Genomic DNA, 14,886 nt, shown 5'->3' on the forward strand with positions numbered 1-14,886 from the left:
GCTTTCGTTTATAGAACCCGAGCATAAAGAGCTCAAATAGAAATTTTCTTTCCTGTGCTTTGACAATTCTGCTAAAAGGGATGTAGGTACTTGTTTTAACAAACAACTTGCTGTTTGAGCCATTCTATAAGAACATGCTGTAGAGGCCTCAGCTCTGCAATTTTGGTCTGCATTGATGAGCACATGAAAATCCAGATACTCATGTTTTTCAGGTTCTTGTTCGCTTTGTATAATGTTCAACAAAAAAGGTACAAGGTATAATCTGACAATCTGTACTAGGAAAAACAAGTGATATTCCAATTTGCACCTCAAATTTCTAAGAAAAACATTCTCTTTTTATAACTTGACTGGCTAAAAATTGATGTGGATCATAGCAAATTAAGCTAATTCAATAAAAGGGACTTCAAATTCACCTTCTGGGAGTTAGGAATTGCGGAAAGAACAGCTGGGGTTGTAGAGCTCTTCGTTCATGGAGGGGAGGACTTGGAAAGATGACTATATAGTTTCTTACAGACCCTCCTCCATTGCTAGCTCTTTACTGGTTTTCGGCTTAATGCATTCACAGCCTTCTATTCCACTTTGTATATGAAGATTGGCTTTTGACTTTTGAGGTCTTGTTTTGGGTTCTGTTTGGTTGTTTGAGGTGAAAAATAGGAGAGGCTTGAGTTTGACTTCTTTTTTCTTCCTGCGTTTTCTTGCCTTCCAAACAGTCCTAAGAAAATTTGGAAAGATAAAAAAAGAAAATCATAATCGTCGACAGCAGGGTTCGAACCTGCGCGGGCGAAGCCCAACAGATTTCAAGTCTGTCTCCTTAACCACTCGGACATATCGACTTATTGTTTAAGATTGCCTATAATAAATATTTGTATTAAAAGCGGAGGAGAATAAAGACGCATAGCGTTTTATAAAACAGTTTTATGAACACTACGACATATTTGTCTGTGTGGTCGTTGACCGCTATATGAACGATATAAACGGCATTGGTTTGATAGAATTTGGAGACTAAACACTGCGTTTAATCAGAGAGAGCGAGCATATGGGAGTGAGAGGTTGAGAGGCTAACAAGAGACTTAACATGAGCTTGATGGGTCATCTTCTACCTCCAACGTCCAAGCACTCATTCCCCAAAACCTCTCATTGCCTTCAAACCCCAAAAGCAAGATTGCAAAATTCAACTCCAAACCCAAAGCCCATAATCCTTCCCAGTCTACTCTCTTTGGCTCTCACTGTAACACTAAGCTCTCCTTTGCCTGCTCTAGCAATCCCTTCTCTCAATTCCAAGTCCTCTGTACTCCCTCCCACCACTCCATTCTCTCAAGCCAAGAATTTACAGACTGGTCTGGAAAATGGGTACACTTAATTTCTTCAATTCAGTGTTTCTTTATTTGGGTTTGTCTAATTGGTAGCTTTCAAGGTTTATTCTTTAATGCAAGTAGTTTTGGATAAGATTAGTAAATGGGTTTGTGCTGAATCCATTTCTCTGTACTGGGTTCCTTCTCCTTTTGTTTATGTATTTGTGCCCTTTTCAATGTGCTTTGCTCTTTGTGCTCAATATGACTTGTGTGTGTGTCTTCAATTTTCAGAAAAATCAGACCTTGCCCATCAACAAATCCGGGCTGTGTATCAACAAATCCAAGGTCCTCATCGTTTGCATTTCCATTGACGATTCCTGAAAATTCTTTGGACACTGCAATTCAGGTTTAAAGAGAAATGCATTCACTTACATTTCATAGAACTTTGAATTAAACGTGTACTTTATCATGAAACTTGCTTAGTTCTAACTTTTTTGCATTCACTTATTTGCATTTACAGTTAAGTAGTTTTAAGCTTTACATGATGCTGAAAGTTACTTGTTTTATAAAATTATGCAGAAGTTGCAAAAAGTAATCTTGGAAACTCAAAAAAATGCAAAAATTCAGATCTTGGAAGATACCCCAGATGGTAACTATACTGAACTCATGCATAACAAATTCATTTTTGCCTATGAACTTTATCACTTAGTAAAATAGAATGTTGCCAATAGAAACTGATGTTTGAAGTTTCATGGGGATAAATTAGAATAATATTCAAAGTGAAGTGGAATTTAATTTGGACCAAATTTAATGAGACATTACTGATAATGAAGACAATCCCAGGCAAGTATTTACAAGCTGAGGTTGATGGAGGGTTTGGCCGAGATGTGCTGGAGTTTCTGGTGAAAGGAGACTTGGTTTCTTACAGGTGTATGGCCACAAAAGTAACCTATCTCTACCCTTTCACTACTGCTTTAGGGAATTCAGAGGGACAAGAAGAAAGAATGAAGAAAATTACTGACCAGTTGGGTTGGTACGCTCCAAGTTTCGAAGCCATGGACAAAGAGAGTGATAGCTAGCCAAAACTTCTTTCTACTACACTGGTTCTGTTACGGTCATCTCCATCTCCTCATCCCTCAAAAATATAATGATAACATTGATAATAAAAGTTTTGAATTGTTCAGAAAACTTGTTCATGCTTCTTATTATCTGAATCTTCTTTCTCCTTGATTTGTTCTGTATCACACACATAAAATGAACCCTGCAGCGGGCAGAGTTCACAAGTGGCCGGGTTTATGTTATACAAATGATTGAGCTGAGTAGGAGGTACCAAAGCATTTGGATAGGTCTTATGTCATTGTCATTCCACCTCAATATATATTATTTGATTTTCTGTACGAGCTTGGTTCAGAACTGTCAAATAAATTACTTGAAACTTGAGATAAAGTATTAGCCGCCGATATGCGTAGCTGACTCACAATTATTGATTGTTGATCTATTTAGAGGTTTCGAACTAATTCCTAACTTATGTTTAGATGAATGAATGAATGAATCTAACATTAAAAAGATAGTGAAAACCATTTTTTTAACTATACAAACTTAGAAAGGGACGTTATTTTTTGCATGTGTAAAGTGTTTGAAAAATCAAATTTAGTAGTTAGACCTTTTGTGCTTGATGTGTCTTATCACTTTGAATAGGAGGTTCCAAGGTGACAGCTAACAAATGTACATGTGTTAAAATCTGGTTCTTGCGTGTTGAACTTCTCTTCTTTCTAGCTGTTTCAATTACTTTGCTATATATGAGACTCGTTAAACTAATCCCATTTTGGATTTTGGTGTATTAAACTATAATTTTATAGACTGGAGGATTAATATGTGGAATTAAGAAAGATGAGGCTGTTGAGGCATCAGCTGGTCTAGGAGCTAGGCAAGCTTAGCTACTAACTCCAAAGCATAATCTATTTACATGCAGGAATTAAAAAATTGAAGCACCACGTGCTGCCAATTGTTCATCCACCTATTTAATTGCATTTTATTTGTTCGTTTTTTGGTTAAAGTGAAAACAACAGTTGATGAGTTTGGATTTTTTCTCAATTGGTTGGAAGTTTGACGAAAACATATAATCCTAATTTGATGGATACAATCATGGCTAAAGTATTAAATATGCTTTTCTCAAAAAAGAAAAAGAAAAGTATTAATATGCTAATCTCAGAAGAAGCCAAACTTATGAGGGTCGATAAGCAGAGCCGTTGACAAGGTTGTCACGTTGATAATCAGGGTCGATAAGTTTGGTGGATTTAAGATCTAAACAAAATTATATATATACATCAATTATATTAATTATACATACATGTGTGTGTAGAGGCCCATATAATAAAGAGTCAAGGTCCTCAAGGATCACTTCCTCGATTAAATATTGTACAGTTTCCGACATGAAACTTTCATTATTACACTGCTAGGATCCCAATGTGTGGCATTATAATTAAAACTTTTAAAAATACATATGGCAGATATAATATATGTTTTTATAGGAGTAGAATTGTAGAAAGTGAAGAAATATATGAATTTCGAATGATTTATTGCATATATTCATTTTAAGTCAAATGAATCAATTAACTAATTATTGGTTCAGTATTATTTTTTTTGCACTTTATTGAGAGAAATTTTAAATTCGAATTTTCTTCACTAGATAAAGAAAATTACATTTAATCAAATAGTTTTATAGTTTTTCGGACCAATATAGTTTTATTGTCGAGAAAAAATACATAATTTGGTTGTCAATACTTTTTAATTTGATGGGATAGTCATTTGAGTAAGAGAACAGCGGCTTCTATTTGTAAGCATATGGACTCATGACTTGGAAGCACGTGTCAGCCATCTTCTTCTTCTTCCTTTTTTTTTTCTTCAAATTATTGAACTTGAAAACATTAAATCCCACATTTAATCTGCATAAATAAACCATGGAAAAAACAAGAATTAGCCATCAAGGTCAGAAATACTGTAATTCATTTTGTTTATGTTAATAAAATAATGGGAAACTTTACATACATGATTTTTTTGTTGTCATTTTTAAGTAAAACTCGCGAATTTATTAATTTTAATTAGAAGTAGAATCGGTTTGGTAACCGAATCGATATTCCACCACCGACTACCGAACCGCCACTGGCAATATGGCCACATTCAGAATTGCCACAGCCACCGACAAAGTTAGTTATCGACTATTTTGGTTTCTGTAGTTGTCGGTTGATTTTGGTGGTTGGGAGTCTTGGTAGCAAAGGCGAGCTTGAGGAGGGCTACGACGCGGGCTGCGGCGAGCTTAGGTGATGGAAGAAGAAGTAGAAGAATATAATGTCCTTAAATTGCAAAAAGCATCGGTTTGGTTTTTTTTTGTTTTTTTTCGGTTTGTCAGTTTTTTTTCCCGGCCTTAGTTTTAGTTTGATAAAAAATTTCATCTTAGTTGTAAAATATCCTTAAATTGCAAACAATATAAAACACAAATACAAAATGCGAAGTTTTGAAATCAAACCAAATTTATTTTTAGGGTAAAACCCTTGACCAAAATTGTCTTTTTCCCTAAAATAATCACCATCAGTTTTGGGACGCTAAATTCCAATAGTTCCATCACATGCATGTCTTTTCCAATTCACTAATTTGACCAAAGAACCTAACAATCACCTAGAAACAATGACTAATCAATACGAATTCATATGACCACGTCATAAAACATTCGAACACGGAATGCCTGAGCCTAAATTAAGAAAAGTTGTTAGACTCTTCAAACTATTTTGAGTAATACGAATAATTTTCTAGTACAGACATTTGCAATATCTGCACTTTAGAATAACCTATACCATAGCAATTGACAGAAATCTTAAAATTTTGTACAAACTAATGTGACAATGTTTGATCTTATTTTGTTCTAGCAACTAAAATGTGGAATGTCATCCTCCATATCAATTGGTGGTTAAAATTTGAGAAAGCTTTGTTGTCTTTGTACAGTATTAATCGTTTATCATCTTTCGAGGCTTATAGGTAGTTATAGTGACCGTTGGTCAGACTAGGATTATGTTACCGCGCTGTGCTGTGATCCAGAGCATCACACACCTCCTTTGTTAAATTCATATTATATAGTAAATATCCAGGCAGAGAAAACAAAAAACCAATCAAAGGAAACTCACTTTCACACTGGCTCACTGAGAGTATGAGAGATCTCAACCCTCATAAAAGGGTCATCTATGCAGGTTTTTCTTCTGTGATCAGTTACTGATATCAAACACAAGATGATTCAGCTTGGAGGGAAATTCAAGGCTCTCACCAACAGCAGATGGCTGGTGTTTGTGTGTGCAATGTGGATTCAGTCCTTTGCTGGGATTGGGTACTTGTTTGGGAGCATATCTCCTGTGATAAAGAGCACCATGGGGTACAGTCAGAGGCAGCTGGCCATTCTGGGTGTGGCCAAGGACTTGGGTGACTCTGTTGGGTTTGTGGCTGGAAGCTTGTCTGAGGTTTTGCCCACTTGGGGGCTTTTGCTCATTGGGGCAGTGCTCAATTTTCTTGGGTACGGCTTGCTTTGGCTTATTGTCTCACAAAAAATTCCTGCTTTGCCTCTGTGGGTGGTGAGTTCAATCAAAGTCTGATCAAGTCTTCTTTTGGATCTGATATGGGTTTGGATTCTCCTTCCCTGGGTACCAATTATAGATAGCTTCTCTCTTTCTCTTTCTGTTGGGATTTGATTTTCATTGTTATACATGTGTATATATGTAGACTGAGAACTTTGATTTCTTATTTCTGCTTAATCTGTCAAGATTACCTTCAGTAATCCTTTGGCTATTGGCTAAGTATCAGATTCGGGAAGGATAAAAGCGTTGATAAATTTTCCTATTGGTGAATTGAGTTGCTTTAGTCTTCCCCCAATATTGTTTTTCTTGACATAAACTCTCATGTATCACACATTTTATTGGTGTCCAAGCTGAATAGACTTGTGACTTATCATGTTTAGTTGGGGTTTACAATTGGAGGATGAATGTTTTTTTTTCCTTTCTTTTTTGCTATGCTTAGAACATGTGAAAATTTGACTGAAAATCTGTTCTTTTTGTTCATTGATGTTTCTGAACAGTTCAGAAGTTCTTCAGCATTTTGCTGTGAGTAAAAATGTTAAATCAAATTTTTCTGTGCAGCTCTGCATTTGTATATATGTGGGAACAAATGGGGAGACATTCTTCAACACAGCAGCTTTGATTTCGTGCGTGCAGAACTTTCCCAAAAGCCGGGGACCTGTTGTGGGGATCCTAAAAGGATATGCCGGGTTGAGTGCTGCAATATTGACTCAGATTTATGCAATGATCAATGCCCCAGATGAATCATCATTGCTTTTTATGATTGCAGTTGGCCCATCAATGGTTGTCATTGCTCTAATGTTCATTGTTAGGCCTGTGGGAGGTCACAGACAAGTCAGGCCAGCAGATAGTTCAAGTTTCGTATTTACATATAGTGTTTGCCTTGTTCTGGCAGCTTATTTGTTGGGAGTTTTGATACTTGAGGATGTGGTTGACTTGAACCAATCTTTGATCACATTATTTGCAGTTATTCTAATCATTCTCATATTACTTCCAATCATAATCCCTGTCATATTGGTTTTCTTCTCCGAACCAACACCTTCAGTGCAGGAGAGCCTTCTCCTTGAGGCACAGAAAGAAGAAGCTGAAAAATCTGGGCATGACAAAAATGAGGTCATTCTTAGTGAGGTGGAAGATGAGAAGACTCCAGAAGTAGATTCACTTCCAGCCTCAGAAAGACAAAAGCGAATTGCTCAGCTGCAGGCTAAACTATTCCAAGCAGCTGCAGATGGAGCAGTAAGGGTCAAGAGGAGAAAAGGCCCTCATAGAGGAGAGAATTTCACCTTGATGCAGGCACTGAGAAAGGCAGATTTTTGGCTTATATTTGTTTCGCTCTTACTGGCTGCTGGATCTGGTTTGACTATTATTGATAATTTGGGTCAGATAACTGAGTCACTTGGGTACAGTGATTCAAGTATTTATGTTTCCATGATCAGCATTTGGAACTTTCTTGGACGTGTTGGTGGCGGCTACTTCTCTGAGATTATCGTAAGGTGCAACTAGACATAACATAATCTAGAATCATAAGTTCAGTAATTTCAGTAATCTTCTTTGCTTAGCATGATTTACTAATCCTAATGAGCATGTTTGTTATTTTACCAGAGATTTTGCCTACCCAAGACCAGTGGCCATGGCTGTAGTTCAGGTCATCATGGCATTAGGACTTTTCTACTATGCTCTGGGATTGTCAGGGCAAATTTATGTGACAACTGTGTTGATTGGACTTGGCTATGGTGCTCACTGGGCAATTTTGCCAGCTGCAGCATCAGAGCTATTCGGCTTGAAGAGTTTCGGGGCCCTGTATAACTTTCTTACAATGGCAAATCCTGCTGGTTCTCTTATATTCTCAGAAGTGCTTGCTAGTGGTATATATGACTACTATGCACAGAAACAAGCTGCACTCAGACACCATGATTCAACTTCAGTGCTTATAAATCCCCTCAGGGATGATGACTCAGTCACTTGTGTTGGATCTATATGCTATTCCATCACTTGTGGAATACTGTCAGGACTATGCCTTCTTGCAGCAGGATTAAGTATAATTGTTGTTTATCGGACTAAGAGGGTTTATACCCAACTCTATGGGAAGCCAGGCATTTGAGTTTAAAAGGCAAGGGCAACTGGATATTTCTACTATCAGCACAATGAGTTTGAAAAGGTTTATACCCAACTCTATGGGAAGCCAGGCATTTGAGTTGAAAAGGCAAGGGCAACTGGATATTTCTACTATCAGCACAATGAGTTTGAAAAGGTTTTTCATCCTAATGATATGGCTGGAATCTAGCTGAGGGTAAGAGTCTAAGAAAACATTTCTTCTGCACCTATTACTACAAAAGTTGGGAACCAGCCATCTAGCACATCTAAATTATTATGTAAGTTTGCTATAAAACCAAGTCCTCTGTTGGCTTTCTGTTCTGAACATGAAGTTGAAGTTCTTTCTCAGTATGGGCATGTAGTTTGGCCAAACTTCTTTTTCCTACAACAGAAGAACAATATCAAAGATCTGCAGGATATTTCACCCAACGGATTTTTATATTCCAGTACAGTAGATTTTTTATTCATTGTTTTGAGCTTAGACAATACATTGCAATGAGAAATGAATAATGTTTCAAATCAGTTCCTTCCTTCTTGGTTTCTTGATATGCAAGCAACACAGTTGCAGAATTGAATGAATATGATGTATACAGATATTTTTTGCATGTATTGATGTTTATTACCCTGAAGTACCTCTATTAGAAGTTCATTTGTTGTGCAACCAAAGAAATAGGCTGTGCTCTTTAAGAAAGGAAATCTTTTGTTGCATCATGATGAATTGCTCAAAAAAGTTGAAAATACCGAAAGAGAATCCAAGACATTCCTAGGACAAGAATGTGAAGCCACTGGATTTACAATTCTAATCAAAATGCATGAAAGAACATAATGGTAAACAAACCTTAATAAGGAGCTACTGCAGCATCTGCTTAGTACTTATTACTGAGGAAGTGCACTAGTTTTGTTAGGACTAAAATGGAATGTCAATAGCGCGCGGATCTTTGGAAATTTGGAAAAAGAAAGATAATTCCTCTCTCACACCCCAAAAGTTATTACATACTCATCGTTCTATGCCGGAAGAATTGAAAATTTCCTCCTTACACACAATCTGTGAATGCTCATTTGAGTTAGTCTAACTACAGTAATTACTTCACACACATACAAAACAAGAAACCTATCTATTCAGAATCTGTGAATGCTGATTTGGGTTGGTCTAGCTATAGTAATAACTTAACACTCAGACCTGACCTCAATTAGGAGTTAACTGGCAGTCAGGCCTAAGCTACATATTTGGTAAATTGTTGGCTCCACTTCAGCATGAATGGGATTCATTGCCAGATAAAAAAAAATGCAGCATCCTTTATTATATGGAAAGAATCTAAAAACAATGCATATCTACTGAGGTGGTGTGTATAAGATTATGGTTGGAAGGTTAATTCCCCTCACTTTTAATGTTGCTGTTGCTGTTGCCAAAAATGAAAGGAATAAATTTACAGTGAGATATCCTTCCATATTTTCACTAAGTTTCTTTGTTTGGAGGATTAGATAATTAATGCAGTACTATTCCGTGAGTAACAAAGCAAACCCTACCTATGAGTATAACACTAATTGTAAAATTAAAAAGGGGGAAGTTTATCATTATCATGAAAAATGCTTGGTTTATTATAAATATTATATTTACAAACTCGATACATCATTATACTCATTTGTCATTTATTTAGTACTAGTACTTTGTGATTACCGGTTAGTGTTTAAGCACTCGTCTCAGTCTAAATACACCATATAGTTTTTGCAATGGTTCAAAATATGACAAAAACAAATTATAACAATATGCATGCAATATTATACATAACAAAACAAAATTTAAAAAAAGAGGTAAATATATGCCAAAACAAAAATTAAATGTTGTCTCCTTGTATTCTCTAATTAAACTTTCCATAATTAGGGAAAACAATTTTGGCATGTAGGAAAGTAGCAAGCCTATATACCAGAGTTAAAAACTAACCATAGTCAGGGTTTTAACCATAGGCCAAATAATGCTTAGTTGTCATGATTAACAAATAGTATTTAAATTCTAGAATTTTGCCTATATATGTGTGTGTAAAATATATAAATACATATATTTTCATGCAAATTCTTCTCAGGGGTTGAAAGAATTTCACCAAAAAAAAAAAATCCTGAAATTGGGATATGTTTAAAATTTGATCAGGGTGGCAACAGAGGGCAAACTTAAGATTTCGTTGGGAATTCATCAATGGCGTCTCTGCGATTCAAATATCCGAAATGGGTATTTTCCATACCTCTTTATTTATTTGCTTCTATATGGTTCTCACTGTGCCATGTATGGAATATTATTTTTTTCTCTCGTTGCTTGTCTATTAGAATGTCACTAATGCTATAGGCTTTCTAGGGTTTTAGTCAGAGCTACTGAAATTGGGCATGTTGAATGTGTAATCTGAAGATTCTGAACTATTATTGGAAGCTAACTTAGATTTTTTGCTTGTCTATTAGATTGTGGGTTGGTTTATCTCGTCAAATTTTAGTATATTTGAGAACTGGATATTTGTTTTTGTTCTTCATTCTCCACATTTGGATTATGGTTTTTCTGCTTTCGATTATTTATTTATTTGAAGTGTATAATAACTGAGATTTTACTTCTAAGAGAATTATCCTATGGTTTCTGAGAAACTGTGTGGAGAGTGAACTTGGAATTCAACAAGAGCCATTCACCCTGCTATCGGTTATTAGTTTTACCAGCATTTCTCAGCAACAAAATAGGCCATTGGAATAACATGGGTCATTGGAATGATAAAATAGGTCATTGGAATTTTTGTCTCTCTATTGTTGGTTTGTTTCATGATTTTTGTGATTGGGTATGAATGTGAAATGTGGCTGGCATTGCAATCATATTATCCTTGATGTACGTTTGTCAATTTATCTTGTGCTTATTTGGGAGTTCAATGCTTTAACTAGTCGAATTTTGATTTCCCGCGTATTTCTTTTGATCGTTGAATTGATTATTCAACGATCAAAAGAAATACGCGGGAAATGAACCAAAATACATTGAATTGATTATTCTAGATAAGGAGGTGATAAAGATTCTGTAACTGATGTATCAGAGGAAACATTCATTAGTTCATTTCTTTTTTCTATGTTTGCAGTGGTTCTCTTTGATTAATCATGACCGTATTGGTCAGCGTAATCTTCGCATATTTACTTAACTCTGAATTAAATTAGTTTCCTTATTATGTTTTTTTTTCCTGTTTTCCGGTTGCAGTTTCCACAATCAAAAGTAACTTTTTAATGATGCACGCGAAAATATCGGGTGCAAGATAAATAATAGTTGGGTTGATTCTTGTTCACATCGTGGCAGCCTATACTTAAAAGGAGTAAAGAAGGAAATACGTGGACGGATACAGAGAATACCAACGTTGTGAAAATGGCATGCAATAAAGAAGAGGCCCTTAAGGCAAAAGAGATTGCTGAGTTGAAGGTTACAGAATCTGACTTTGCTGGGGCCAAAAGATTTGCTTTAAAGGCCCAAAACTTGCATCCTGAGCTTGATGGTCTTTCTCAATTTTTGGCAACGCTTGATGTCTACACCTCTGCTGAGAAGAGAACGAATGGGGAGACTGATTGGTACAAGGTCCTCGGTGTGGACCCTTTGGCTGATGAGGACACAATCCGAAAGCAATACAGGAAATTGGCTCTCATTCTTCACCCAGATAAAAATAAATCTGTAGGCGCGGATGGGGCTTTCAAAATTGTATCCGAAGCCTGGAGTTTGTTTTCTGATAAAGCCAGGAGAGTTCTTTATGACCAGAAGCGGAATTCAAGCTCTATCCATGAAAGAGTTCCAGATGGTAAATCGTCAGTGCCAACGAGTCAGAATGGTTTCCATAATTTCTCCAACTATAATCATTCAAATGTGAGGGGTCAGAGGAGTGCTACTCATACCAAGCCTTTTCCAACTCCTCATCCCCGAAAACGCACATTTTGGACCTTGTGCGAGAGTTGCAGAATTCGTTTTGAGTATCTTAGAACTTTTCTCAACCACAACCTTATTTGTCTCAACTGCCGTAAGCCCTTTTTAGCTATTGAGACAGCACCCCCACCTAGAAATGGCAATGGCTCATCCACGTCATGGAATTCGTTCATTCAGCAAAGGAATTCTAGTCAGCATACCATGACCCAGAATTCATGTGCTCCAGGAAGGACACAGACTGCTACCACAAATGTGAGATCAGCAGGAATGTCTGACATTGACATATCAGGGAGAACTTCTAACGCAGACATATTCTTCAAGTCAGCACGTGTTGAAAGTGTGCCAGAACCAGCTTCCAGTGCTGGTCAAGCTTCCGGCGATGTTCAGCCAGCATTTGGGCAATTGAAGAGAGGGCATGAAGAGGCATTTCCAGATATGAAGGCCCATGAGAGGAAATTCCATGCTTTTAAGAAACCAGATGCTGTCGTAGCTACTGGATTTCCTGATGCTGGTTGCAGTTCTGTACCCAACAGAGATAGGCCTAAAAAGAAAAGGCATCTGAACAAGCAAGAGATGGAAACTCAAGTGGGAGCGGCAAATGGAGGAGTTCCTGTGAAAAGTGTATTTGGATCTAACAAGGATAGTTTTCGTACAGGATGGTCAGATGTAGCCGGAAAGCATATACTTAATTGCACGAGGGAGCTGTCACAGCTACAAATGCGAAATATGTTACTGGAAACAGCTAAGAAAGGAATTGGCAAGAAACTTTATGAGTGGAGCACAGCTGCTGTGTCAAAGACTTCATTTATATCAGAGAATGCAGATCATAAGGAGGGGAAGGAGAAGGGAAAGAAAGAAGCTGCTGTGCATGGTGTAAAAGCTGACATGACAGGAAGTAGGGTATTTTCAGATGCCAAGAACATAGTGCACAGCAAAAATTCTTCCCCTGCCAATTCTGATGTTGACTCTGATGTAGAGGAACCTAATACAGTGTCAATGACTGTTCCAGACCCTGATTTTCATGATTTTGACAAGGATCGCACAGAAAAGTCATTTGGTAGTAACCAGGTTTGGGCTGTGTACGATGAAGATGATGGCATGCCCCGTTATTATGCTATGGTTCACAGTGTGATATCTTTGAAACCATTCAAAATTCGGATCAGTTGGCTTAATTCCAAAAGCAATAATGAACTGGCTCCTCTAAATTGGATTGCTTGTGGTTTTCCTAAGACTAGCGGGGACCTCCGAATAGGGAAGCATGAAGTCTATAGGTCTCTTCATTCTTTCTCACACAAGGTTAAGTGGACAAAAGGCACAAGAGGAGCAGTTCGTATATATCCAACAAAGGGAGATGTCTGGGCTTTATATAGGAACTGGTCCCCTCATTGGAATGAACTTACTCCAGATGATGTGATACACAAATATGACATGGTCCAAGTGCTTGAAGATTACAATGAGGAGCGAGGTGCGAGCATTGTCCCACTTGATAAAGTAACTGGTTTCAAGACAGTGTTCCGCCAACATTTGGACCAAAGTAAAATCAGGAGAATTCCAAGAGAAGAAATGTTTCGTTTCTCTCACCAGGTCCCTTATTACTTGCTCACTGGTCTTGAAGCTCACAATGCCCCCAAGGGTTGCTTGGAGCTTGATCCTGCTTCTACTCCTTTGGAACTTCTTCAGGTGAAATCAGAAGCACAGAAGGATGAAATGGAGGAGGCGGCTGAAAAATGTAATGGAGAAGATCCACTGGGATGGTTGAAAAGCACCAAGGAAGAGGCTCTGGTGGAGAATGGCAATATAGCAACAAAAAAACGTCTGGTCGAGGATGCTGAGAAAAAGGATTTGGCAGATATGGTGAAGAGGGAAAAGAAACCCCAAGCAGCGAAGTGGCTAGTATATAGTCGGAGACGTTTGAGGGAAGGTAAAATGCTGGTGGGTGCTAAGTGATTGCAGCTTTAGTGGACTTGACGTAAATTGAAGGAATCAACTTTATTTCTGAAAGTAGCGAAGATAGTTTGAAAAGGAAAAGGCTTAAAATCTCTTATCCACCCATTGAATTACATCTTCTTCAGCAGTTAGGCAGGGCATTTATCAGGAATCAACAGACTGAGGTACAGCAGTTTTTGTTCACTTTGCTTTATATCAGTGGTCCACAGTTTTATTCGAAGGTGTGCAATGTCCTTGAGACTAATTTCTGCTGTATTTGTTACTTGAATCACAGTTTAGGAGCTTTTTGTTTTCAAAATTTTAATACCTCAGAAAGGACTAATTTTTGCAGCTGGTCAAATATGCAGACCTAGGAGCTGCTTGACTTTTTGTTACACCTCATAGTTGTTTACAGGGTTCATTATATGTTATATCAAACGGATACATTATTCAGCCAAAAAAGAAAAAGAATATTGGATGAATGTTTCAACTTCTCTAATCTGTCTACTCAAAGTAGTTGCTAACTTTTCAGTTGTTACTTCCACTCATAGTTACTCTTGATTGTTATTGCCATGTCAAAACCATTTTTTATCATGCACTTGATATACCGATCTGCCATATGTCCAAAGTAACATACCCAGCATTTCACATTCACTATGGAGGGATTTTGAAATCGAAATAGCATATATGTCTTGTAAAGTTTTAATCAATTCCTGTATTAAGAATCACCATCAGATTAATGCTGTAAAATTTTTTGCTAGCCACCTAGTTTTAATGCACCAGCTAATTGTTCAGAAATGGTAGCAGAAAGGGAGCATCCAGTTTGAACATGCTAAGATTGCAGGAAAAATGGTAAAAACAATGGTAAAAACTGAATTCAGATGTTCCCATGTGAAGCATAATCAGTGATTGGTAAAATGGTAAGAGAAGCAATATAAAATAGAGGGTCGTAGCACAAAGCAGTGCATGAGAGGAACATTCTTATTTTTGTTATATTATAATCGCCAGCATTGTTTAGTACATATTCTATAAACTA

General features: G+C 37.1%; 3 protein-coding genes and 1 non-coding gene across 5 annotated transcripts; 3 read left to right on the forward strand and 1 right to left on the reverse strand.

Annotated features, from left to right (window-relative positions):
• Positions 1–751: 751 nt before the first annotated feature.
• On the reverse strand, positions 752–833 carry TRNAS-UGA (transfer RNA serine (anticodon UGA)). Its single transcript has one exon. It is a non-coding gene; the product is annotated as a tRNA-Ser (tRNA).
• A 167-nt stretch (positions 834–1,000) lies between these two features.
• LOC147274538 (thylakoid lumenal 17.9 kDa protein, chloroplast) lies at positions 1,001–2,689 on the forward strand. The gene is made up of 4 exons (XM_086227471.1): positions 1,001–1,350; positions 1,584–1,698; positions 1,872–1,941; positions 2,136–2,689. Exons 1-4 carry the CDS (start codon positions 1,076–1,078, stop codon positions 2,369–2,371), a joined length of 696 nt encoding a protein of 231 aa, XP_086083597.1. The 5' UTR covers positions 1,001–1,075; the 3' UTR covers positions 2,372–2,689.
• Positions 2,690–5,366: 2,677 nt separating this feature from the next.
• Positions 5,367–8,590, forward strand: LOC147274539 (protein NUCLEAR FUSION DEFECTIVE 4-like). 2 transcript variants are annotated; one of them, XM_086256835.1, is made up of 3 exons: positions 5,367–5,908; positions 6,470–7,396; positions 7,511–7,847. In XM_086256835.1, exons 1-3 carry the CDS (start codon positions 5,573–5,575, stop codon positions 7,712–7,714), a joined length of 1,467 nt encoding a protein of 488 aa, XP_086112961.1. In that variant the 5' UTR covers positions 5,367–5,572; the 3' UTR covers positions 7,715–7,847. The 2 variants fall into 2 exon arrangements, with proteins under 2 accessions (XP_086112961.1, XP_086112959.1); XM_086256833.1 differs by having other exon boundaries at positions 5,379–5,908; positions 6,470–7,401; positions 7,511–8,590.
• A 1,500-nt stretch (positions 8,591–10,090) lies between these two features.
• Positions 10,091–14,326, forward strand: LOC147274540 (uncharacterized). Its single transcript, XM_086256417.1, has 2 exons — positions 10,091–10,226; positions 11,313–14,326. Exons 1-2 carry the CDS (start codon positions 10,194–10,196, stop codon positions 13,869–13,871), a joined length of 2,592 nt encoding a protein of 863 aa, XP_086112543.1. The 5' UTR covers positions 10,091–10,193; the 3' UTR covers positions 13,872–14,326.
• Positions 14,327–14,886: the final 560 nt, after the last annotated feature.

This window comes from Dryas octopetala, chromosome 9, assembly GCF_963921425.1.
Source record: "Dryas octopetala chromosome 9, drDryOcto1.1, whole genome shotgun sequence".
Lineage (NCBI taxonomy): Eukaryota > Viridiplantae > Streptophyta > Magnoliopsida > Rosales > Rosaceae > Dryas > Dryas octopetala.

Excerpts from the sequence above, each read along its gene's own strand:
- LOC147274539 (XM_086256833.1), top strand. The coding sequence starts at position 5,573 with ATGATTCAGCTTGGAGGGAAATTCAAGGCTCTCACCAACAGCAGATGG. Across the intron at positions 5,909-6,469 it reads CTGCTTTGCCTCTGTGGGTG|CTCTGCATTTGTATATATGT; the intron begins GTGAGTTCAATC and ends TTTTCTGTGCAG. Across the intron at positions 7,402-7,510 it reads TTCTCTGAGATTATCGTAAG|AGATTTTGCCTACCCAAGAC; the intron begins GTGCAACTAGAC and ends TTATTTTACCAG.
- LOC147274538 (XM_086227471.1), top strand. The coding sequence starts at position 1,076 with ATGAGCTTGATGGGTCATCTTCTACCTCCAACGTCCAAGCACTCATTC. Across the intron at positions 1,351-1,583 it reads CAGACTGGTCTGGAAAATGG|AAAAATCAGACCTTGCCCAT; the intron begins GTACACTTAATT and ends TTCAATTTTCAG. Across the intron at positions 1,699-1,871 it reads CTTTGGACACTGCAATTCAG|AAGTTGCAAAAAGTAATCTT; the intron begins GTTTAAAGAGAA and ends AAAATTATGCAG.
- LOC147274540 (XM_086256417.1), top strand. The coding sequence starts at position 10,194 with ATGGCGTCTCTGCGATTCAAATATCCGAAATGG. Across the intron at positions 10,227-11,312 it reads GATTCAAATATCCGAAATGG|CCTATACTTAAAAGGAGTAA; the intron begins GTATTTTCCATA and ends ACATCGTGGCAG.